Source organism: Leopardus geoffroyi, chromosome E2 (genome assembly GCF_018350155.1).
Source record: "Leopardus geoffroyi isolate Oge1 chromosome E2, O.geoffroyi_Oge1_pat1.0, whole genome shotgun sequence".
In the NCBI taxonomy this organism is placed as follows: domain Eukaryota; kingdom Metazoa; phylum Chordata; class Mammalia; order Carnivora; family Felidae; genus Leopardus; species Leopardus geoffroyi.
The window spans coordinates 42,846,447-42,868,538 of NC_059335.1; the positions used below are offsets into that span (position 1 = coordinate 42,846,447).

General features: G+C 56.0%; 3 protein-coding genes across 20 annotated transcripts in view; 1 reads left to right on the plus strand and 2 right to left on the minus strand.

Moving 5' to 3' along the window:
• Positions 1 to 170: 170 nt before the first annotated feature.
• On the minus strand, positions 171 to 8,069 carry KIAA0895L (KIAA0895 like). 10 transcript variants are annotated; one of them, XM_045443116.1, is made up of 8 exons: positions 7,457 to 7,952; positions 6,506 to 6,701; positions 4,692 to 5,317; positions 4,467 to 4,610; positions 4,066 to 4,198; positions 2,809 to 3,114; positions 2,578 to 2,675; positions 171 to 1,554 (listed from the first exon to the last, which is right to left on the minus strand). In XM_045443116.1, exons 3-8 carry the CDS (start codon positions 5,259 to 5,261, stop codon positions 1,390 to 1,392), a joined length of 1,416 nt encoding a protein of 471 aa, XP_045299072.1. In that variant the 5' UTR covers positions 5,262 to 5,317; positions 6,506 to 6,701; positions 7,457 to 7,952; the 3' UTR covers positions 171 to 1,389. The 10 variants fall into 10 exon arrangements, 9 of the variants coding, with proteins under 9 accessions (XP_045299072.1, XP_045299073.1, XP_045299077.1 ...); XM_045443117.1 differs by lacking the exons at positions 6,506 to 6,701; positions 7,457 to 7,952 and adding an exon at positions 7,959 to 8,069; XM_045443121.1 differs by lacking the exons at positions 6,506 to 6,701; positions 7,457 to 7,952 and adding an exon at positions 7,959 to 8,057 and having other exon boundaries at positions 4,692 to 4,766.
• A 388-nt stretch (positions 8,070 to 8,457) lies between these two features.
• EXOC3L1 (exocyst complex component 3 like 1) overlaps positions 8,458 to 22,092 on the minus strand; it is a 35,513-nt gene continuing 21,878 nt past the window's right edge. The window contains exons 1-14 of one of the 8 annotated variants that reach the window (XM_045443055.1): positions 14,812 to 15,108; positions 13,175 to 13,237; positions 12,790 to 12,965; positions 12,481 to 12,700; positions 11,305 to 11,917; positions 11,109 to 11,226; positions 10,842 to 10,967; positions 10,642 to 10,742; positions 10,324 to 10,434; positions 9,516 to 9,645; positions 9,266 to 9,388; positions 9,033 to 9,188; positions 8,817 to 8,941; positions 8,458 to 8,736 (exon numbers count right to left, since the gene is read on the minus strand). In XM_045443055.1, the coding sequence (XP_045299011.1) occupies positions 8,547 to 8,736; positions 8,817 to 8,941; positions 9,033 to 9,188; positions 9,266 to 9,388; positions 9,516 to 9,645; positions 10,324 to 10,434; positions 10,642 to 10,742; positions 10,842 to 10,967; positions 11,109 to 11,226; positions 11,305 to 11,917; positions 12,481 to 12,700; positions 12,790 to 12,965; positions 13,175 to 13,237; positions 14,812 to 14,857 (2,298 nt within the window). In that variant the 5' untranslated portion in view covers positions 14,858 to 15,108 and the 3' untranslated portion in view covers positions 8,458 to 8,546. Of the gene's footprint in view, positions 8,737 to 8,816; positions 8,942 to 9,032; positions 9,189 to 9,265; positions 9,389 to 9,515; positions 9,646 to 10,323; positions 10,435 to 10,641; positions 10,743 to 10,841; positions 10,968 to 11,108; positions 11,227 to 11,304; positions 11,918 to 12,480; positions 12,701 to 12,789; positions 12,966 to 13,174; positions 13,358 to 13,529; positions 15,109 to 22,092 lie in introns of those variants that run through there. The other 7 variants (XM_045443058.1, XM_045443057.1, XM_045443054.1 and 4 more) reach the window with 7 other exon arrangements.
• On the plus strand, positions 12,997 to 21,952 carry E2F4 (E2F transcription factor 4). Of its 2 annotated transcripts, none has more exons than XM_045443127.1 (10): positions 12,997 to 13,248; positions 15,795 to 15,904; positions 16,046 to 16,207; positions 16,524 to 16,567; positions 17,284 to 17,345; positions 17,564 to 17,861; positions 18,333 to 18,533; positions 20,601 to 20,648; positions 20,854 to 20,898; positions 20,997 to 21,952. In XM_045443127.1, the coding sequence occupies exons 1-10, from the start codon at positions 13,219 to 13,221 to the stop codon at positions 21,110 to 21,112; spliced, it is 1,116 nt and encodes a 371-aa protein (XP_045299083.1). In that variant the 5' UTR covers positions 12,997 to 13,218; the 3' UTR covers positions 21,113 to 21,952. The 2 variants fall into 2 exon arrangements, with proteins under 2 accessions (XP_045299083.1, XP_045299082.1); XM_045443126.1 differs by lacking the exon at positions 12,997 to 13,248 and adding an exon at positions 15,113 to 15,359.

The window sequence follows — 22,092 nt, forward strand, 5'->3', positions numbered from 1 at the left end:
CTGTGTAGTCACCAGTCCCACTTCAGGGAAGCTGTTGGGCCTGATGCAGAGAGCCAGAGGAAGGGAGATTTCTCTCCACTTTGGACAGGCTAGAGCTCACAGCCCTGGGAAGTGAGATTAGAAGTGAGAGAGGAAGAGGAAGGGATCTTGGGTAGACAGAGCCCACACACTTCATTGTGATTGCTGTTTTAATTGTCTGGCTTCTCTCTGGACCGGGAGCTCTGTCAGGGTTCTGACGATTAACTGGCACACAGAAGGTGATCTACACGTATTCACTGACTAAACGAATAAGGACTTTCCAACTGCATTTCTGAATTTTACAGGTGGGAAAACCAAGGGCAAGGGTCGGGGTGGGAACGGGTCAATGTCACACAGTTGAGTGAGGTGAAAATGGAAGCAACAACCACCTCTACACCTCTCCTGGTCCAAGAGGGGCTCGGACTTAGGACGATGGCTAGGGGCCTGCCCCTCAGGCTTGAGTGTGACTGCTGCCAGGCAATGCCACCCTCTGCCAGAGACCAGCTGTGAGGGTATGGGCAAAGACAGGAATAGCACAGGCCAATGGTGGGGGGTAGCGGCAGGGCCAGGTGAACTCTTGGGCTTGACTCACAAGTCCTGAAGAACTGTGTGTGTGTGCGTGTGTGTGTGTGTGTGTGTGTGTGTATGAGGGAGAAAGAGAGGGAGGGAGATGAGAGTGGGGCTAGGAACAGTTGGTGCCTTCCAGAGGAGCTCTGTTCCCTCCACCAAACCTTCAGAAGCTGCTGCCTCCCAAGACCCAGGATGCAGAGCACATAAATAGGGAATAAATACATGACCAGTGGGAGAGGCAAAATGCTGGAAAGCACACCCCAGCCCAGCTGGGTCTCTACCACCAGGATCCCTGCCCCTTGAGTCTGTGTGAAAGCCAGGCCCTAAGGCTCAGGCAGTCACCCCAGGAGAAGGGAGATCCCCACCAGGACCCAGTGAGAGGTAGACAGCATGAAAGCTGAAGGAGCACCAAGGGGCCAGGTGGGGGAAGGGAGAGACTGGAGTATGCAGACACTCAAAGCCATCTCATGCAAGAACAAGTTTCTACTCCCAAACCACCCCCCATCCCCATCATGCTCAGCTTCCCTCCTGCCCTCAGGCTTACCTTCTGCTCAAGAGAGAACTAGAGGTAGGAGGGCAGACTCAGTTTGCCTGACATGCTGCTGCTGGTCCCTAGGCCCCAGCGAGGCTACCAAGGGACACAAACCCTCTGATGCCATCCCTACCTCCTGGGATGCTCCTGCCCTCCCAGTTCCCCAAGAAACATCTCGGCCATGGAAGCACAGAACAGTCAGCTTCATGTTCGGGGAGCTGATCTGGGGCCCTCTGTCCAGGGCCTCTGCCTACAGCCCTTAACCAGCATCAGTCAGGCAGCAGGCGGCCCAGTTCTGCTTCATCCAGCCGGTTGGTGGCCATGATGTGCTCCAGCTGCTGCCGGTAGCGTGCCAAGTCCTGCATGAAGTGGGGCACCCGGGTATTGTCCAGCACCCCATGGGGCCGCAGATGGTCTACGTCCTCATAGGACACCTGCAGGAAGGAAGCTGGGCCTCAGGGGTAGCCAGAGTGATGTGGCTTTCAGGTAGCTGGTCCTAGCTCTCTATGAATTGCTCATTGCCCTCTGCTCCTGGAATGCCTCCTTCTACCCTCTGGATCCACTCCAAGGTTACATACCCTGAGGCTCAGTCCTGGATGTGTTTGTTCTCTCTTCGAACACTTGGTATCGTCCGTGCCCCACAGCCCCACTCTTGTCTCCAGCCCAGCTTTTCCCCTCACCTCCAAATGCAGGTATCAAGCTGACTCCTCAGCACCTTCCCCTGGATCTCCCTCAGACACCTCAGATTCCACACCCAATGCTGAACTGGGTGCCAACTTATGCCAGCCCCACCTTCCACAAAGTTCTCTAGGCCAGCTCAAGGGAAAGAACCTGGAATATGTCACCCTCCAACTCAGGGTGGTCTTTGAGTTAGAGGGATTCCATTCTCTGAAGAGTGTTCCCCAGCTTGCTCCTCCCTCTGTATGGCTACTGTCCAGTTAGGCCAGACCACCAGTTCTTCAGAAGTGATCGGAGAGGTGGCTTCCTCCTCCCCCCACACTCCCTTCCCTAGGCCTCTCTCTCCAATCCACCTCCCACTTAACATCCACAGGAAGCCTTCTAAAGTAAAAATGACATTTCTCTGCTTAAAGCTCTACTGATTTCCCATTGCTTCAGATGGAAGTCCATCTTCCTCAGCCTGGCACAAAAACCCAGAGCCAGAGACTTGGTCTCTGGCCACTTCTCCAGCCTCCTTCCCCAGCCTTTCCTGACTGCTCCCCTGGCCTGAATGCTCACCTCCTTTGAAATGCAGTATCCACCCGCACACCTGAAGTCTAGGTCAGGTACCTACTTTTGCTGCCAGGTTGTCACTTCACTTTTGTTCACCTCCACCCAGGTTCCCCCCACCAGAGGAGCTTGGCACCCAGTCCTTAGTCGGGCACCCATCAGAGGCTCAGGGAACACTGCAGTGACAAGGAGAGCTGACTGGGATCTCTTAGAGGTCCGTGGCCCCCTACCTTGCCCAGTGAAGTCAGCAGTGGGAAATCGATGGTCTGGCGGTGCCGGAGAATGCGCACGATGCCATCCAGGTACACCTGATCCTTGCTGAAGCAGCCTGTGGGCACGGGAGGGCCGTTAGCCCCTGGCCGGAAGCCCACCCTCCTCGCCCCTGCTCAGGGCACTGCCCCCCACCCCGCACCCCCAGGTTTCCTTCAGGGCAACCCTCCCAACACAGCACGGGTGCCCACCCGGCAGCGAGGTGTCAGTCTGCCCGCGCTTGGCGCGCACACAGTACTCCCAGCGCACGTCAGCATCCTGTACGTAGCGCGCCAGGTCCTGGAAGAGCTGGCGGAAGGACATGCGCGAGGCGCGGTGGATGGTGTAGTAGAGCAGTGCGGCACGCCACAGAAATGGCTGCTTGCGGAACAGCACGCTGTGCAGGCTGGCCAAGCCCTCCTCCGTGGGGTTCGCTGGCCGCAGACCGTACTGCAGCCGGCCCTCGGCGCTGTGCCACGGCTGCCGGGCGTTGTTCACTCCCCGCAGGTAGTGAGTGCCTGCAGGGAAGGCGAGGGGAAGGCGACACTGGGTGGGGCATCCAGGGGACCAACCTGTGTCCTGCTACATCCTGCAGGACCTCTAGCGGGTGAAGGTGACTCACGTACACTCCAGCCCCTAAACTCAGGCTCTCATGCAAGTTCTCCCCACCCCCATTCCCTGCCCCAGACAAATGCATACTCACCCAACCCCAGGCAGCGGGAAGACCCTCCTCAGGTGAACTTGCACCCAAAGACTCAGAGTCCCACACACAAGAATCCTCCCCACCTATCCAGGGCTACACACACAAACAACTCTCCCAAACTCACACTGCCTCCCTATGTTGCCCCCTCTACCCCCTGAGAAGCAGGAACTCACAAACCACCCCAGGCCCCACATCCTGCATGCCCATATCATGTTGAAAGTCATGCTGATGACCCCCAGTGATAAACACCTTTTGCCCAGAGCTACAGAATTCTTGATGAGGAGACACAGACAGAAAGGAATAGTAATTAGTGTCCCATGTTCTCCATTTCAGCTCAGCCTATCCCCTCCTAAAACCTGGCTTTGTGTCCTCAACCAATTCCATTCCTAGGATCTGGCCTTCCACCCACCCTGGAGGGCCTCCATGTTGGCTGGGCTAGTGCAACCCTCAGGGTACTCCCTCTGGCCTGTCCAGGCCTCAGCAACCTTGTCCCCACTGTCAAGGGAAATCAGAAAGGAAGCAGAGGGACAAAAGATACCCAAAGGGAGCAAGAGATGAGGGTGAGCCCAGAGAGTGGGCAGGCATGTTCTGGCCTACCTCTGTGAGCCAGAGGGAGTAGGTAGCTGCTCACGAAGGGAAAGGGCCCGTCCTCCGGAAGGAAGGGGAAGAAAGAGAGGGGGTGGGGTTACTGGGGCCCCTCACTGCCCACCACCCCATCCCAGCCCCCTCTCATCCTACCCACCCACCCACCTACCCACACCCTGACCTATCTCGTGCCGCAGCATGCCCTCCAACCAATACTGGCGGGCTCCAGTCAGGTTGATGGCCAATGTTGGTCGGCTGTTCTCCACCATCATCACTGCCTGGGACAGCAGGTCCTCACTCAGCTGCACAACAACCTGCAGGTGGTAGTGACCTAAGCCATGGCCACCAGCCCTGTGGCCAGTATGCAGGTGGACATGCTGATGCCAAAGGGTAGCCAGGCCACACACCTGGCCAGGGCACCCACACTTTACCACCTTTGCTCAGAGCCAGCTCCCACCTTACTGGGGCAGGGATAGGGGCTTGGCTGGGGTCACTATCTGGCCACGTGTAGAGCTGGGCCTGGCATCAGCAGCCTGGTTTGGGGCACATAGAAAAGGGGCCCGGAAGACCGGGCTGGCTCACCTCCCCAACGCAGCCCTCCTTCTGCATGTATTTGCGCACAATAGACCAGATCTGGCACTTGGTCAGCAGCTGGCCCCCAGTTGCAGCTTCAAAGTGTTCATAGGTACCAAATTTCTCCAGGACAGCCTCAATGATGCCTACTGCCTGCACATAGGGTTGCAATAGCTGGTCAGACCAGGCCTCTTGGGTGGTCAGGCCAGGGTGAGGTGGGCAGGCTAGACTGACCTGATGGATGAACTGTCCAGAAGCCTCACAGTACTTCTCCAGCACAGCCGTGGGCATGGGCTCCTGGTATTCGAACTGTGGGTTGTAGGTATAGTGGGACTGGAAGAACTTGTCCCGCTCACGGTCCATGTTAGTTGGCCGCAAAGCCACCAACATGCAAGGGCTCTTGCTGGCACCACGGCCTGCATCCTTTCGACTCTTAGCAATATGAGGAAGAGAGGCTGCAGACCTCAGGGTGCCCCCACCTGGGTCCCGTCCCCGTCCAGGTGGGGCCCGACCCTGGGTGCCACCCCCCCGCCGGCCAGTACTATTTACAGTATAGGTGCTCTCACTGCGACGCATGTGGCCACGGTGGCCCAAGTGCAGCTCTGAGAAGGGCTGCAGCTCAGGCTGGGGCCGCAGGGCTGAGGGGATTGACAGAGCCAGGGGCAAGGCCAGGGACCGAGGCCAGGGGTACAGCAGTGTCCCATCTCGGTCTGAGGGCTTCAGCCTATGGCGCAAGGACGAGGGACTGGCTGGTGGGCTGGGGGGTGCCTGCTCATACACCTGAGCCCCTGAGTCCAGCACCATTCTGTCCTGGGGGTCACATCCAGCCGAGTCACTCCAACTCCCCACACTGTCGACTTCTGGGGACAAAGAAGGGCATGTGGAGGCCAGTATGAGTGGCTGTGGCCTGAGAATCAGCAGGCCTGTGCTCCATACTGTCCATGCTGGGTGGGTGCTTAGTGGGCTCAGGGTCTGCCACCAAGGGTCTGGGGAGCTGCCCCCTCCCTCACCTCCATCCCAGTGTCCATGCCTTCCAGCAGGCTCACCCAAGGAAGCTGGACTGGGGGAAAGCTGGAGGCAGAACTTATATACCCACCTCGACAGCGGTTAGTTACTGGAATCCCCTTAGCCTATGAGCTGCTGAGAACAAGGCCTGAGCCTCTACTCATGGTTTTATCTCCTGTGCTCAGCACCCACACAGGCTGGGAGCTGGAACAGTATAGCCTCAGTTGCTGGGGTGATCAGTGAGGGGCTCTCACCACCTTCTACCTGCCTTCCATCTATGGCCCTTTGTCAGTCTCATCCCTCCCCTCCCACCTGCTCCACCATTCCTCCAGCCTAGTTGGCCTCAGTCAGTTTGAATGCCTGCATGCTCCTTGCTTATGTTAGTCTCTCCACCTGGAATGCTCTCTTTCCTCTGGATCATCTGTGCAAATCCAAATTAGAATCAGCTTTTGGGGAGCAGAGGGAGACTTTAGCAAACTCAAGCCAATCCCTAGTCTGTCTCCTCTCAGAGGCCTCTTTCCAGTGGTCATCCAAGGCCAGTGTTTGGACCTTTACTCCTGACTCTGTACTAGGGCTCAGAACAATCCAGTCTCTCCCCGAAAGTCTGACTGAAGTCTCCAGATTCTGAACTCTCTTGCCTATTCAGGGATACAACTCCAGCATTTCTCCAACATCGTCAATCTCTTCCTCTACTAGATTCTTTCCATCAGCATAAACACTTGCTGTTATTTCTGTCTTAAAAAATCAAAAGCAAACCCTCACTTGACCCCACACTCTCCCAGGCCCACCGCATTTCCCTCCAGCTGCTCCTTATTGCAGCACAACACCCCAAGTCATCTGCATGTAGTCGCTGACTCCTTCTTTCCTGTTCTCTCTTACATTTCACTCCAGCTAGGCGTTTGCCCCACTCTCCATTGAAACTGATCTGACCAAGGTCATCAATGATCACATATTGATCAGCGCACTCAACATAATTAATCATTTCATCTTGGAAACACGTTCTCTACTTGGCTTCCCAAATACACTCAAACATATTCTCCTACCTCACTGGCTGTTCATTCTTGGTCTTCATTGTTCATCATTCCTATCTTCCTGATCTCTTAATGTTGTCATGCCTCAGGGCTTGGAAACTTCTATGGAAACTTCTCTCCTCTTCTCCATTTATGCTTACTTCCAAGGGTGATCTCATTCACTTTCATGGTTTCAAAAACATCAGCCCAAACTTCTGTAAACTTCAAGCTGCTGTTGCCAGTTCTCAAGTCAACATCTTTACTTGAATTTACAACAGGCATCTCAAACTGAACATGTCCCCTGTCTGGAATGCTTCCCCCTCATATTAACTGCAGGGCTCACTCTCCCACTTTCCTCAGATCTCTGCACAAATATGTTATTAGACAAGTTTCCCTAACACACTCTCTGTAAAATAGTAAACCTACCCCTCTTTCCTCTCCGCCACAATCCTCCCTTCCCCACGTTATTTTCTGAAGCAGTTATCAACATCTGAAGTACAGTATATGTCATTACTAGTTACCTCCCTTCTCCTTTTGAATGTTCACAGCTGTGTCCTCAGAACCCAGAATAGTATCTGACCCAGAGCAGTTACTCAATAAATGGGATGAACCCAAGAGCCCTGCTCCTTTGCAGAACTGGAATCATTCCTTCCACACACTCTGTTTCCCTGTATAGATCTGATCCCCCATCCCTACCTCCCTCCGTTCTGCCTAGTAACCACCTGTTTGAAAAAATTTCAGGCCTCAGGCTTCATTCTTCTCAACTAACTGTACACTTTTCTGGACTCCTCACTGATCTCTGGGCCTCTCCCTAGACCAGTCCCCTTCATCTCCCCCACCCCTTCTTTCATTCGACCTAGCTCTTCATTCGACCAAGAATACGCCTGCTTCTCTCACGTCTCCGTTCTTTTGCCAAGAATGCCCTCCCAATGTCTCCCTGTAGCAAACTCCTAACCATTTTTCAGGGTTCGGTTTAGGCCTCACCTCCTCCCGGAAGCCTTCCTGGCGTCTTGGAGGCTCCCAGTGTCTAGGCGGCTTCTTTACCACTGTGTCACTGTCAGAGCCTAGGTCTGTGTCCCCCCACCTCCCCCTTAACTCCTTGAGGGCAGGGACGGGTCTGATTGACCCCCATGTCTCAAGCACCCAGCACTACAAGCAGAATGAATGAAAGATGGCTGGGGAGGAGCCCAGACAGAAGGCGGAGTCCAGTGACAAATAAGAGGGTGTGGCCTACGCCAATAAAAAACTCCGGGAGAGGCTAACGTGGAAGAGGAGCCAATGGGGACAGAGAGATGGAGGAGGGGCGTGACCTGTACCCAATAAGTGGCGGAGAATGGGGCAAAGGGCGTGGCCAATCGAGGGCGGAGCCAGAGGACAATGGAGCCGGGCGAGGGGGGGGGTACCCGCTTAGATGAGTAGGGGTCGCGCCGCATGCCTTCGCGGCCTCTCGGAGGTGGAGGGTTCCGTCCGCGTACCGCGCCCCCACCTGTTCGTTCCTCTTCTCGCCACCACCGTTCCCGCTCCGCAACACCAATCGCCAGCCGCCCACCCCGCGGAAGCCGACGCTGGTGACGCACGCGCTTGGGTGCGCGCACGCTCACACGAAGGCGCGCGTTTTCGCGTCAATCTCGGCGGCGGCGCGCACCCAAGAACACAGCTAGGGGTGGGACCAGTCAAAGCAGAGGGGGCGGTGTCCGCCACTAGGTCCCGCCCCTGGGCGCGGCGATGTCCTAAGCCCGCCCCCTCCACGAGGGCTGTGGGAGTTTCAGGGCTTCAGGCGCTGCTCAGCTTCAGAGTCAGGGCCTGGAGACCCGAGCTCACTGCCCTGGTGCGGATAGGTGTGTCTGTAGTCTGCGTACAGCGGCCGAAGCTCCCGTACTTGAGAATGCGGTCCATACAGGGCTGGTGCCGGGATAGGTGAGGCGCAGCCTATATCAGGACTGGAGCCAGGATACCTTAGGCGTATTCACTGAGCGTGGACCCCCTAGTCTTTACACTTTTATTTCATCCCCCTTCCCCAATACACAATTCAGACATCCAGGGGCTGTGGCTGTATTCCGGGGGCAGCCGGGCGTCAGGCACAGGGCCCGGAGGGAAGGCAGGAGGACAGCGCAGGAGTAGGTACTGGCACGAGGCTAAAGAGTGCGCGGTGACCCGCAGAGAGAGAGGGCTGTGGGCCGGCCTGCAGGGAGCTGAGTGCGGCCAGGCGCTGCTCTCGGGACACATCCCCGCGCAGGTCCAGGAGGGCAGAGACATGATCCTCGCTATGGGGACCCCAAAGAGGTGTGTGTCAGCTCCGCCCCGTTCCTCCTCCCCGTCCCCCCACCAACACCAGTCTTCGCACCTCACGTCGGGAAATTTTTGTCGTAGGCCTGCCACCTCGAGGCCGAGCAGCATGGGGTCACGGAGGTTCAGTAGATCCCGCAGAGAGAGGAGCACCGGTGCGCACTGAACACTCTCCTCCAGGCCCTGAGCACCCCAGAGTAGGTCTCGAACCCGCCCTCGACTCCTACCCAACCACTGAGACTCCCGCCGATCTGCTCGCCTAAGGAGCTCTCACCAAACCAAGGAAAAGCTCCCGAAGCTGGGCCGCATCGTTCTGCAGGCGCTGCGCTGCCTGGATCCTCTCGTCGGCTCCTCGGCACACTAGGCGGCCCTGCATCAACGCACGTAGGTACTGCAGTACCACCGTGCGCTCCGCCTCAGCCAGGAGAAGCTGCAGAGAACGCAATGAGTCCAAGACGCCTTTCCTATGGGCACTTCCCTGCTTCCCAGCCTCTCCCTTAAGCGTACCTGGACTGCAGGATTCCGCACTCGCCTGAAATCCTGGCAGAAGCGCACCGTCCGCTCGCATACATCGTCCAGCAGCTCTGGGCTCGACAGCCACCGGCGCGAGGGCAGAGCTTCGAACAGGGGCTGGGGGGTGGGGTTGGGCAGAGATGGGGCTGGAGGAACGTTCAGACCTAGCATTTCCCCAGCAGAGACCCATACATATATATGCTGTATCTCCTCCTCCCACCCCCATCCCCACCTGAAGACTTACCTGGAGCTCTGCCAGCAGCGCCTCCAACACCAGGCGGCAGATCCTCCTCTGCAACTCGTCCAGCCCTGCCTCCACCGGAGCCAAGTCTCCTGACGCCGCCCCGTCGGGCTGCAGGACGGACACGGAGGAGCTGGACCGACCAAAAGTTATGGCTTCAGGACCAAGGCCAAGGCCCTCACGGCCCTCTGTTGTCTAGCCACGCTGACGCCACCTACTGGCATAAGTTTGTGGAGGGAGGGGGCACTACCAAAGATCTGGGCCTTAGATTGAAGCTGGGAGTGATAGGCTCCGACAGCTAGAAGAAACCCAGCCAGAACTGCCTCTAATTTGCAGTGTAACTTTGCGCAAATCATGTCTTTTGGTTTCTGTTTGGGTAAGGGAAGCCTTAGGAGTGAATAAAAAATCATCATTAACTTGTTTGTCCTCTCTGCCCCCACCTCAAAGAACAAAAGACCTAAAAGGAAGGGAATTTTTTTTTCTGTTATGCTCACAATTGCAACCACAGCCATTATTATGTGGCACAGAGTAGGTCTTTGATATGATACTATGTGCCAGGTAGGCACTGTGGTAGGTACTTCACATCTATTTTCTTATGTGATTTTCAGAACATACCATTATTACCCACATGATACTTATGAAAACAAGATTCAGAGAGATTAGGTAACTCCCTCAAGGTCACACAGCAATTAGTAGAACTAGGATTGGACTCCCAGGGTTAAGTGAGTCCAAAATTTCTAATGGTCTAGTGTGGACTGCGTCCATACCTAATTGGGGTTCAATCAGCGGTTCTGTGGGGGCCTCCTAGTACCTGAGTGCTGACTGGTAGTTGAGGGTGGCCAGTAGGTAGGGCACGTAATGAGGAGCCATTGCATCCCCCCTGATGTGGTCTCGGGAGAATCGGATCAGAGCATCACTAAAGCTGCAAAGGGCAGAGATAGTTCCTGTACCTGTCACTCTGGTGCCCCCACAACCTGAGTCCCTGGTACTCCAGCCCCACCTCCAAGAGACTCAAGACCTTGTTTTGAAGGAGCCCCTTCCCACTGGTCTGCCTTATTCACTCAGAGACCCTTTAGGCAACCCCAGGAGCCGGGCAAGGGGTTGGGAGTGGGTCAATGCCTTGGCAGACCTCCTCAGGAATGTGCCCAGTTCTGACAGCGCCATGCCATGCATCCGCCGCTGCAGTGACTCACTGACCAGGCTGGTCACGCGAATGTTCTCTTCCAGGATCTACAGGCAGAAATGGGTGGCCCTCAGCAGAGTCCTAGTCCTTCTCTCCTCCCCTTTCCCTATGGGGGCTTCCCACCTGCCTGGTCTCTTCCCACCCACCTGGAGCACTATGGCCGGCAAAGGTGAGTGATAGAAGCCAGAAGAGTCTGTGCCAGGTTCCTGCTCTCGGTTCCACTCAGCTACCTCCCCATCCAGTGCCTTCTGAAGCCACTGGGCCACATTAACCTGGGGGAAGGGGCAAAGGGCAGCAGGATACTGCTGTAGCAAGGCACTGCTGCTGCTAGAGACAGGGAGACCTGTAACTCTACAGATACAGGTCCACAGCTGGTGGCAGAGCTTCTCTGTGCCTGGGCCCCAACTACTCACCTGGATTTGGGTCACAAACATTGCCTCCAGCTGTTCAATGTTCTCCGGGGTCAGGAGGGGCTCCAGCTGAGACACATCAGCCTCAGGCCCCAACTCCAGGCTCCCCATCATTTCTGGCCTGGAGGTGGGTAGCCCAGTGTCACTCTGAGCCCCAGCCTCTGATCCACCCACTTCTCATTGCCCCAAGGGTACTGACCCCAGGTACACATGCAGTGTCCAATGCAGTAAGGCGAAGGCGTCAGCAGCTCCTAGCTTAGGCCCTTCCAGCAGTTGCTGCAGGCAGCGACGCAGTCCACTGTGCAGGGTGTGGGCCCAGAGCCGGACCACCTTGTAGTGTGGTGGGCAGCAGGGTGCTACTAGTGCTTCAGCTGTGGCCAACTCAGCTGGTAGAGCCACGCGCAGAGCCTCCAGCCACCCTGCCAAGGCCCCTGGCTCAAGCAGCAGAGGTGTCCCAAAGTGGGTCCTCTCCAGGCCCTCCTGCAGTGCCTGCAGACAGCGCCGCCGCCAGTCCCGGGGGGGCAGCTCCAGGGAGGTTGTGTGCCTAGCATCCACCTCTGCCACACGCACAGCAGCCACCAGCAAGGCTGGGTCCTCCCGTGCCAGCCGCCCTGCCACCCCCGCAGCCGCCTCCACAGCCTGGCCCAATGCCTCAGCTAGAGGGCCCAACCCCTCGAAGACTGGCAACTCCAGGCCCCCCAGAGGTGCCCACGTCTCCTCTTGCAGCTGCTCCAGCTCCCGAAGGCACACATATGCCTCCAAGAGCCGCTGGGCACCAATCAGGGTCCGTGTGTGGGCCACTGCAGCTGGCACTAAGAGGGGAGAAGATGAAACAGCCCTGAGTCTCAACCCTCCCACCTGTGCAATGGGTACAACAGTGGATGCTGAAGCCCTAGGGTTGGAGTGATGTGTAAAATGTTTGACAACCAGTACAGCAGAGCACTGACCAATCTGAAAGGACCCAGGGAAGGGCCTAGAGGCCTGGTAGGCCAGGTGTAAATCCCTGAGCTGATGAAATAAGAGGAAGTGAGGGATCCTGGAGGCAAGGCAGGGAGGAACTCGGTGGGGGGGGGGGGGGGCATGCTAATGGCTATTTACTCACTCTGTTAGGGAAGCATTTCAAAAAATTAGCAACCAGGGTGGCCAGAGCCACTTGATTGGGTCTCAGTCCTGACTCACACAACCTATGCTTGAGAATCCCAGAATAAGCTAATTTGTATCCTGCTTCATATGCCATTTGAGGCCTGAGTTACTCTCTCGGAGGTCCCTGCTGTGTCCCTCCATGCTATCTCCCACTAGTGCCCCAGCCCCTTGATCAGTGATGGGTGTTTACTGACTGTTAGTGGGCTGAGGCCCAGGGCCCCCACATACTCACCTGCCCGCAGCCGGGGCAGCAGCTGTGACAGGACCTGCAGCTGCTTGTGCTGTGCAACTTGTTCTCGCAGTGGTTTTAGGGTCTCTGTGGCCTCCGCCATACCCTGGAGCAACCCATGGGCCTGGTCTAGGGCCTCACGGGTTCCCTGCACAGCCTCAAAAGCCTGGGCCAGCTGCCACACACCAGTCTTCACGCCCTCCAGGTAGGACTGCACCACCGACTGTAGTGGGGAGACAGCTAGTGAGGCCTAGCCAGTCCTGCAGCCCATCCCCAGCTCTCCTACCCCCTGACCGATTGACCAATGCCCACCTTAATGCGTGCTTCCAGGGAACAGGTACGTTGAACTTCACGGCTGCGGTACTGGCCCAGCCTGGCCAGCTGCTCTGGCCGGTAGAAGATGCCCGAGGCCCATTTGAGTGCTGCTCCTCTGGCCAGCTGCTCCGCCCTCTCTTGCTCTGGCCACTCAGGCCCTGGGCAGGAAGACCCTGGGCAGCCTCATCAGCTGGGCAGGGCCTACAGGAAATGGCCCAAACCTGCTCCCCTTCCTACTTCTCAGACTGTCCCCCTAGGGCAGTCTGATCCATTCCTCTTGCTGCCCCATGGAGCTCTAGCCAGACCTGGCAAGGAGGCTCCAACCCCGACATTCCCATCTTTCTTGCCACCGTCCCTCCCTTAGCCCACCCAGGACTCATACCAGGGGGAAGTGAGGGCTGCATTTCATCCTTGGTTGCTGAGTCCATGGCACTCCCCGGAAGCACTGGAGATGAGGTAGGAGTGGGAGCAAGAGTCTGGGTTAGAGCAGGCAGAGTGGATTCTCTGAGCTGCAGCCTTGCTCTAAGCCCCTCTGAGAAGGAGGAAGGAGGTTCTTGCCAAGCCCCTCAGAAAATGGGAGGGAGGTGGGTGTGATGGGGAGGCAGCTGAGAAGCTTTTGCCTGCTCAGTTTCTCAGTTTTGCCCCTGCAGATGCCAAGCAAGGCAGGGAAGGCACAGGCCTCTGCTGGCCCCAGCTCCTGCTCTGAATTGCAGAGGACAGTTTGGTATGGAACTCACCAGGCTTGACCAGGCATCCAGTTCTTTCTCCTTTGAAAATAGTCTTGGCCTTGAAGATGGCCCTCTCCCCAGTCCTCAGAGCAAAGCTAGGTATTCTCTTCACTGTCTCAAGAGGCCTTGGTGGCTCCAGCCCACATCTTGGCACGCAGCAAAATTCCTCTCTCCAAGGAAACCTCTGTCCCACTCTGGGCCCAGGAGCACCCTCCTCCTTCCAAGGCCCCTCCCTCCCCAAGGCCAAATGCCTGAAAGGAAGGAAGCTGAGTCTGGCCCTTTATTCCCAACAGGAAAGAGCATCTGCATTGTGGGATGGTGTAGGGAGGGCTGGGCACCACTTCCTTGGGGGGAGGGGGTGTACTCCCTGTAACCATTGAGTCCTGACCAGCCCAAATAGGACCCCTTAGTGCTCAGGACACAGACGTGAACTAGAGGGCCCCAAACAGGGGTGGAGAGCAGGGTGTGCAAATACGGGTGCAGACAACATCACAGTAGGGAAACTGTGCCAATGTCCCCTCAGAGGAGGGTTGCACATCTGCAGAGGACTGAGAGGCTACAGGCTATTGTGAGGAAGGTGTATGATGGGTGGTAGTGACAGAGAGGTAGAAGGGCTATGAAACCTATGTTTGTCTTGAGAGTTAAAGGGGGCCATGGAGAGAACCACAGGGTAGTAATAATATAGTGGAAGCTGGTTACCACCCAAATCCACCCTTCAGGACAAAGCCACCTGTTGCCCTAGCTGCCAGGAGTGTAGGTTGCTGAGGTGTCACAGCTGAGTCTCTCTGGTACCCTTGCCTCGACAGAGACCACCTTGGAAGAGCCACCCCAGTCTCAGTGCTCCTAGTCAGATAGTCTGAGGCCTCTATATAACTGCATCACAGTTTAATTCCCCCCTCTGCCCAGTTCTGCATGTCTTACTCTAAACTTCCCTGTAGGCCTGGCTCAAAGTCAGCTTCCCAAAGATCTTGACTTAAAATAAATGAAAATAGATAATGATGATATCAAGCATAACAAAATGGTGTCGGCCAACACATAATCCTTCCTACCTGCCAGGAGCTGCTCTAAGTGTTTTACATATATGTATGCGTAGGTAAGCATGTTTGCATTGGCAGAAAAATGGTTATAATTTCAGGGCCTAGGAGCACTGCAGTGTGGAGACAAGAGAAAGATGAGGCTGGGATCAGGGATGGGGAGTGGGAATGGAGACAAGTGGGCAAGCTACATGTAGTTACTGCTTGCTGTTTGGCAGGAAGTGAGGGACAGGAATAGGGTGAGTAAACCCACATACTTGGGCAGCTTCCAGGAGCAGGTTTGGGGAAACACATTGGGTTCATCAGGCAGCATGGTCTCCTCTCCTGAAATGGGGACAGGGTGGCCACCAGGAAAGTTCCGGTGGCTCTCCATTCTCTACTGCCAGGGCTGCCCACCGACTTTTTCCACCTCCCTCTGCCCCCTGTCCTCTCATCCGGGATCCCGGGGTTGTTTTCGTCCTCTTCGGCGGCTGGATATTTGTTGATAGTCCCCGAAGTTTTGCTGCCGTGTCCACCGGGAGGAATTGCGCCGGATTCCCTGGGAGGGCGCGGAGCGGAAGCGGAAACAGCGACGCTGGCGCCGGCGGCCTGGTGGCCAGGAACGGAAGCGGAAGTGGCGGCGGCGCCGGCCTGGCCTGGCCTGGCTGAAGGGAGGCGGCGGGCGGGCGCGATGGCGGAGGCCGGGCCGCAAGCGCCGCCTCCCCCGGGCACCCCAAGCCGGCACGAGAAGAGCTTGGGACTTCTCACCACCAAGTTCGTGTCGCTTCTCCAGGAGGCCAAGGATGGTGTGCTTGACCTCAAGCTGGTGCGGCCTGGGCTAAGGGGCGACCGGGAGGATAGTGGACCAGGCAGGCCTGGACCGGTAGCGGGAATCCCTGGGACGGCCCAGCTGAGCTCTCAGAGCAGGCAGCCATCCGTGCGCTTTCTCACAGGAGGGAGGCTGGGAGCTGTTCCATTCAGTCAGTCGAGGCCATTGGGTGTCAGCTATGTGCCAGGCTCAGGGCTGCAAGTGCTAGTCCTCGTGGCCCTCCTCGGCTGATGGGAGAAGAGCATCAGAACATCAGTTCAGGCTGCACCAGGCCTTTTCCTGCCCCGCGGTCTTGAGCCGGTTTAGTGCCTGGAAAGAGGGTTGGGACTCGGGCCACCCTTTTTTCAGATCCTTTCCAGACCAAGTCTCAAAGTAGCTGGGGATACACCTGAGAGCAGGGATAAGTGTCCTTCACTCTTTTTTGTCTGCCAGGCAGCTGACACCCTTGCCGTGCGCCAGAAGCGGCGGATTTACGACATTACTAACGTGCTGGAAGGTATCGGGCTGATCGAGAAAAAATCCAAGAATAGCATCCAGTGGAAGTGAGTGGGGGTATCTGGGAGGGCAGTGGCATCTCCTACCCAGAAGTGTCAGGGGTGTGGGGAGAAGGATGCAGGAGAGAGCATGGGCCATGGGACCCAGAGTTCCTGGTGGCTCCTCTCAGCCCTACTCCCTGGGCTCAGGGGCGTGGGGCCTGGCTGCAATACCCGGGAGATTGCGGACAAGCTGATTGAGCTCAAGGCTGAGATCGAGGAGCTGCAACAGCGGGAGCAAGAATTGGACAAGCACAAGGTGTGGGTGCAGCAGAGCATCCGGAACGTCACAGAGGACGTGCAGAACAGCTGATATCCTCCTGGCGGTCCCTGCTCCCAGGGAGTGGGTGAGGGGCCCTTTAGTCCAGCTGGGTTTGTTCTGTGGTGCCCAAGGCACTATCCACCTTGGGAGGATGATCCTGCAGTTCCTCACCAGATCCCTACTTCAGCCTCCCTCCTCAAAGCCCCTCCCCAACCAGTCTTGTCCTGTGATCCTTCCCCATGTAGACCCGAGGACTTTCTCTTGAGAGCTTGTATGTCAGATCTCTGCTAAAGAGCTGGGTTTTCTCTGTGGTCTGCCATTTATCACCATAGGCAGGGCATCAGCCGTTCTCCTTAACCCCCACACCTTGGCCTACGTGACTCATGAGGACATCTGCAGATGCTTTGCTGGTGAGCAGAGCCTGGGTAGGGGGAATTGGGGGTGGGGCTGGGCTGAACCACAGCCCTGAGCAGTGGGTTCAGTGCCAACGGAGAGTTTTGTCTCTTAAGAGGGTTCCTTGGGCCTGCCCAAAGAGGAATCAGGCAGGGTAAGTCCTGGGTTTGAGGGTCACTGGGACCCCATGGAGGCCAACTGTATTGAAAGTGTACATGAATTCTGGGCTGAGTCCCTGGGTCAGTCCCCCTCTCCACTGTTCCCTGGGTTTGTCTTCTCAGGCATGACAGAAACATAACGGGGAGAGAGAATGTGTATGCTCTTGCATTCTTGTATCCAGGGAACAGTGGTGTTCACTTTCAGCCTGTAGTTAGTTGCATTATGGGTACAGGAACTGTTCCTTCTCCATTTTGCATTCCCCGGACTGATTTGGGGAAGGAACATTGGCCTTGGCCAGAACTTCTAGGAAACAGTCCCATCAATCAGGGAGTGAGATGCCCATGGCCAGCAATCCTTTGATCCACATGTTTGAACCCAGATTTTGTGGTTACTGACCCTTGGGCTCTTGGGAGGAGAAAAGCTTTAGTTCTCTGCCCCAGCCACTGTGGGGGTTGGGTGAAGCCTACTGTCCCTAAGAGACCATGATTTCCTTTCTTGATCCAAGGGATAGCCACCCCCATTCTCAGATTAGATTGAGCCCACGGGCCCTGACCTATTCTCTTTGTCATTCTAGGAGATACTCTACTGGCCATCCGGGCCCCATCGGGCACCAGCCTCGAGGTGCCCATCCCAGAGGTGGGTGCTCAGCCTGGGCAGGCGGGGTTGATTGAGGGTGGGTGCTGGCTGTGGAGCTTGATAAGTGCCGGGTGGGGCAAGTAGGGGGAAACCTGGGTTTTAGGGTTATCTAGAAGAACGGGCAGCCTAGGGTGGAAGAGGACACTGGCCCTGGCCCAGGGTCAGGGAGGAGCCAAGTGTGCTTCTAATTCTACCTGTCCCCCATCCCCCACCTCCAGGGCCTCAATGGGCAGAAGAAGTACCAGATTCACCTGAAGAGTGTAAGCGGCCCCATTGAGGTGCTACTGGTTAACAAGGAGGCATGGAGCTCACCGCCTGTGGCAGTGCCTGTGCCGCCACCTGAAGATCTGCTCCAGAGCCCACCTGCTGTCCCTACCCCTCCACCTCTGCCCAAGCCTACCCTGGCCCAGCCCCAGGATACCTCACGCCCAAGCAGTCCCCATGTGACCACCCCCACCTCTGTTCCTGGCATCATCGAAACCCAGGGGGTGCCTGGTCCAGCAACTGAGATCACAGGTGAGGTGTAACGGGCAGCTGGTGATGGGATGATTTTGGGGGCCCAAATGGCAACATCTCTGTTGTGAAATGTGTACTCAGAGTTGGAAAAGACTTCGTGGGGGTTGTCCTTTTCCTGGTCTCTAGTTGGCCTCCCTTTGCTATGGTTATGAGTCCTTTTTAATAGGGAAGCTCTGACTGTGAAAGGGTATATCAGTGGTGACAATTTTACCCTAGATCTGTCTACGTCTCACTTTCCCTGGTCACCCCTCTTAAAGAGTAGTCACAGCAGCCATGTCTTCTGGGAGTCTTCCTCTTGGAGGTCTCAAGCTCCTGTCTCTTTTCGTGGCTCATTTCTAAGTTACCTCTTCAGGAACTTTGACAGTTCCTATCTCTCCTTGGGCTATCGTCATCCTGACTGGGTTCTAGCACAAAGCTTCAGTGTCTCACTTCCTGCTCCCAAGTGACTGGGTTCTGGGGATCTGATTGCAGTGAGTGGTGGCCCTGGAACCAATAGCAAGGACAGTGGTGAGCTTGGCTCCCTCCCACTGGGCCTGACAGCACTGGACACCCGGCCGCTACAGTCCTCTGCCCTGCTGGACAGTAGCAGCAGCAGCAGCAGCAGCAATAGCAGCTCATCTGGACCCAACCCTTCTACCTCCTTTGAGCCCATCAAGGCAGACCCCACAGGAGGTAAGTGCTTGTCTCCTGAGGAGTAGGGGGAACCCAGCCTCAGCCAGTCCTAGGTCAGAAACAGTACGGGGACTGGAACCAGCTCATCTGTCTCTTCAGCCAGAGCTGGCCAGCCCAAGGGTCAGCCCTGGCATCAACTCTTGCCTTGACACCAGAGCTCTGCCAGGTTGGGTGAGGAGCCTGGCCTTCAGCTTGGCAATGGTGCCCCTTTGCTCCCCTTCCTGGGTTACATGGAACTCCTGGGTCCCTCTCAAGCCCTGCCTGTCACCCCTTGCACTCAGGTGTCACGAAGGCATTACTGCTGTCCTGGAGAAGGGGCTGTGGTAAGGCCCTCAGTCTCCAAAGGTGGGCAGTGCCTTCCCAGGGGAGGTGATGTCATCTGCCTGGAGTCTTCTCTCCATCTTTTGATGCGATTGTTTGCTTCCTCCAGGACTTTGTCTTCTTGGCCCACAAACACTGCTAAGTTTCTTCTCGCTAAATGACACTTTATCCTTTGTGTTTTCTCTGTCCCCTTCATTGTCTCCTCTCTGGACTCCTTGAACAAGTGATCTCTATTCCATTCTGTATCTTGGTTCCCTAGTCCCCTTTCAGGTTGCAGCAGTCAAGATCCCTGTATGCCAACCCCACGGTATGCCTGTGCTACTTCTGAGAAATTTCCTAGCCTTGACTACCGGCTCCAGCAGGTTTCTGGGCTAATTTATTCAGGTGCTTCTTTACTCCATGTTGATGCTTTTTACGTCTTTTGGCATTTATGATGCCAATTCTGGCTCTTATCTCTTGCTGGCTTCTTCTGACCTCTCCCTGGCACTCCTATAAACCTTGGTGCTTCCCAGATCTCTGTCCTATTCTACAGCTGTGGAGGGCACCTATTCAGGGTAGATGAGTCCCCAACTTTCAGCTTGTCTAGTTCTTTTGCCTGAACTCCACACCTGTGCCCATGTGCCTTCCTGTGCACATCCAATGGGCATTTCGTTCCTGTGTCCTCAACTGAAACTTGCTTTTGCTTCTTTGCTTTTTGTTTGTTTTTTTTTTTAATATTTATTTTTGAGAGACAGAAAGACAGAGCACAAGTGGGGGAGGGGCAGAGAGAGAGGGAGACACAGAATCCAAAGCAGGCTCCAGGCTCCAACCTGTCAGCCCAGAGCCCAATGCGGGGCTCGAACTCACAGACTGCGAGATCATGACCAGAGCCGAAGTCAGACACTTAACTGACTCAGCCATCCAGGCTCCCCGAAACTTGCTTTTTCTACTTCTGTGTCTATCCTACCATTGACCCTGGTCCCCCAGGCCTTACACCTGCATGTCACTCCTTTTCTGTCTCCTTCTGCTCCCCATCTTGCATTAGCTGAGTTTTGTTCCAGACATCTCCCATCACTGGCTTCTATTTATCCTCAACACTCAGGGTCACTACTGGCTATCTCTATTCTAAACTCTTCAGCATCCTCCTTTTACTGTGACATTTCTGTCTTTACAGAGTACTTCTAATGGCTTCTTAAGCCCTGCTGGATAAAACCAGAATCCCTACACCTAGCATATGAAATCCTCATGAACCAGCCCCAGCACTCCTCTCTGGTGTCATTTTCCTCTGCTTCCCACGTGCATCCTCCCAGTCAGACCTTTGTAGCAGATTTGTCACCCTGTAGCACCAGCCCCCCTATAAGTGTCTGCTTCCTGCCCTGCCCAGTGACCTGGTCCCCAGGGTGTGATCTCTGAGCCTGGCATTGAGCAGGTGCTCAGCAAGGGCAGGGGTGAATGGGGCATCTTCCATCAGACAGGGCATACCTGCTGAACCCATAAAGGGAGGAAGTCTGCTGCCCTTCTGCAGCATTTCTGAGTTAGGAGGGCTATACCAGTTACCCACAATGGGCCTTTATTACCCTGAGCCCAGCACTGAGGAATTCACGTCTAGGAGGGGAGACTGACAATGCCAGCTTTGCCTGGGGCAGGGCCTCCATCTCCTCAGTTGTGTGGAGCCCCAAGATGGGTGATAGAAGATCTGAGGATGAAGGTTAGGGTGGGACCAGAATGGATCTCTGTGCTCTTGAGCATGGCTTTCTTGTCTTTCAGTTCTGGAACTCCCCAAAGAACTGTCAGAAATCTTCGATCCCACACGAGGTAGGGCTGCATTCTTCCATGGGGTAAAGGGTAGCTCATTCAGTCTTACGGCTGTTTGCTTGCGCTTCTGAGGATCTATGATTGTGCTTGGTTCCTGGGCAAAGCGTAAAGTTCCTAAGGAATGGCTAGGGGGGTCCCCTTCATGGGCTTTGGTGGGTAGAGAGGCAGGAGCCAGAATGTAACTGAACTCTCCCTTTCTCCCCAGAATGCATGAGCTCAGAGCTGCTGGAGGAGCTGATGTCTTCAGAAGGTGGGTGGCCCAGGAAGGTGGGGAGCGGCGGTTGGCAGGGGGTGGGCAGCTGCTGGGAGGGGCCTTGGCCCAGAGTCTCAGCCTGATGCTCTCTGCAGTGTTTGCCCCTCTCCTCCGCCTTTCTCCACCCCCTGGAGACCACGATTACATCTACAACCTGGACGAGAGTGAAGGTGTCTGTGACCTCTTCGACGTGCCTGTCCTGAATCTCTGACTGACAGAGACATGCTCTGTGTGGCTGGGACACAGACTGTGTGACCTGGGGGCTGCCTGAGGACGTCCCCCATTCTACCCCTACACAGCTTGAGAGCCACAGACTCCTGGCTTCCCCAGCTTTCCCTCACTGCAGTTCTGAACACAACTCCCACTCCTGCACGAGCACCTGTACCGTGCTAGGAAAGTAGGGGAAAGGGGCTCAGCCCCCTTCACCGTGGAGCCAACGTTTGCCTCTTCTTTTCTGGGGCTTTCCTCCACTTCATGCCCTCTCAGAGCCCAGGCTCAGCTACCACTCAGTGGCACAGAACCGAAGACCTGCCATCACCCCAATAGGGCAGCTTGTCCAACCCTACTGCCCTGTTCCAGCCAACCCCCACTCCCCCCCACTCTGAGGTGGGGAGCCTAGGGTGGAGCCTGATGCTCTCCGGCACCACCCCAGCCTCCTTCACTTTTCCCCACCCCCTGAACCTGCAGCTCCCCTTGGACCTCTATGTGTATCCCCCATCTGCCTGGCCCTTAGCCCTGAGAACCTATAGGTGGGGTTGGGGTGGGGGGAGTGCTAACAGGAAAGAACAGAGAGGTCTTTAGCTAGAAATCTGGGCAAGTGAGTCCCTAAGGATTGGTCCAATCTCCTGCTGCCCTGTAGGTCTCCCTCTCCTCTGCCTGCCCCACCCTTGTTTATTCATTTATCCTCATTTAGAGCCATTTCCAGAGATTTAGAAAGATTTGCAGTAACGAATGGATTCCTATATAAAGATTATTTTTATACTTTTTGCAGCAAAAGGAAATTGTAATATTTGTACAGTGTGCGAGTGAATAAAGACCGTGCCTAAGGCTGTATGATCTGGTTCTTTCTGGGCCCCTCCCTGGAATAATGCCGGATAGGTGGTGGGACCGGGTGGGTCACCTTGCCGGAAAGGGAGGTGTGGCTGCTCTGGCAACCCATCCTCCCCGCCCCCACCTGCCGCACCTTGGGGC

What these genes read in the sequence shown, in the direction of transcription:
- KIAA0895L (XM_045443117.1), bottom strand. Translation starts at nt 5,261, where the DNA reads ATGGTGCTGGACTCAGGGGCTCAGGTGTATGAGCAGGCACCCCCCAGC. An exon ending in CTGGACAGTTCATCCATCAG is followed by an intron (nt 4,611 to 4,691) that starts GTCAGTCTAGCC and finishes CCCTATGTGCAG; the next exon opens with GCAGTAGGCATCATTGAGGC. An exon ending in AGGAGGGCTGCGTTGGGGAG is followed by an intron (nt 4,199 to 4,466) that starts GTGAGCCAGCCC and finishes TACCACCTGCAG; the next exon opens with GTTGTTGTGCAGCTGAGTGA.
- E2F4 (XM_045443126.1), top strand. Translation starts at nt 15,225, where the DNA reads ATGGCGGAGGCCGGGCCGCAAGCGCCGCCTCCCCCGGGCACCCCAAGC. An exon ending in TCCAGCAACTGAGATCACAG is followed by an intron (nt 17,862 to 18,332) that starts GTGAGGTGTAAC and finishes ATCTGATTGCAG; the next exon opens with TGAGTGGTGGCCCTGGAACC. An exon ending in CAAGGCAGACCCCACAGGAG is followed by an intron (nt 18,534 to 20,600) that starts GTAAGTGCTTGT and finishes CTTGTCTTTCAG; the next exon opens with TTCTGGAACTCCCCAAAGAA.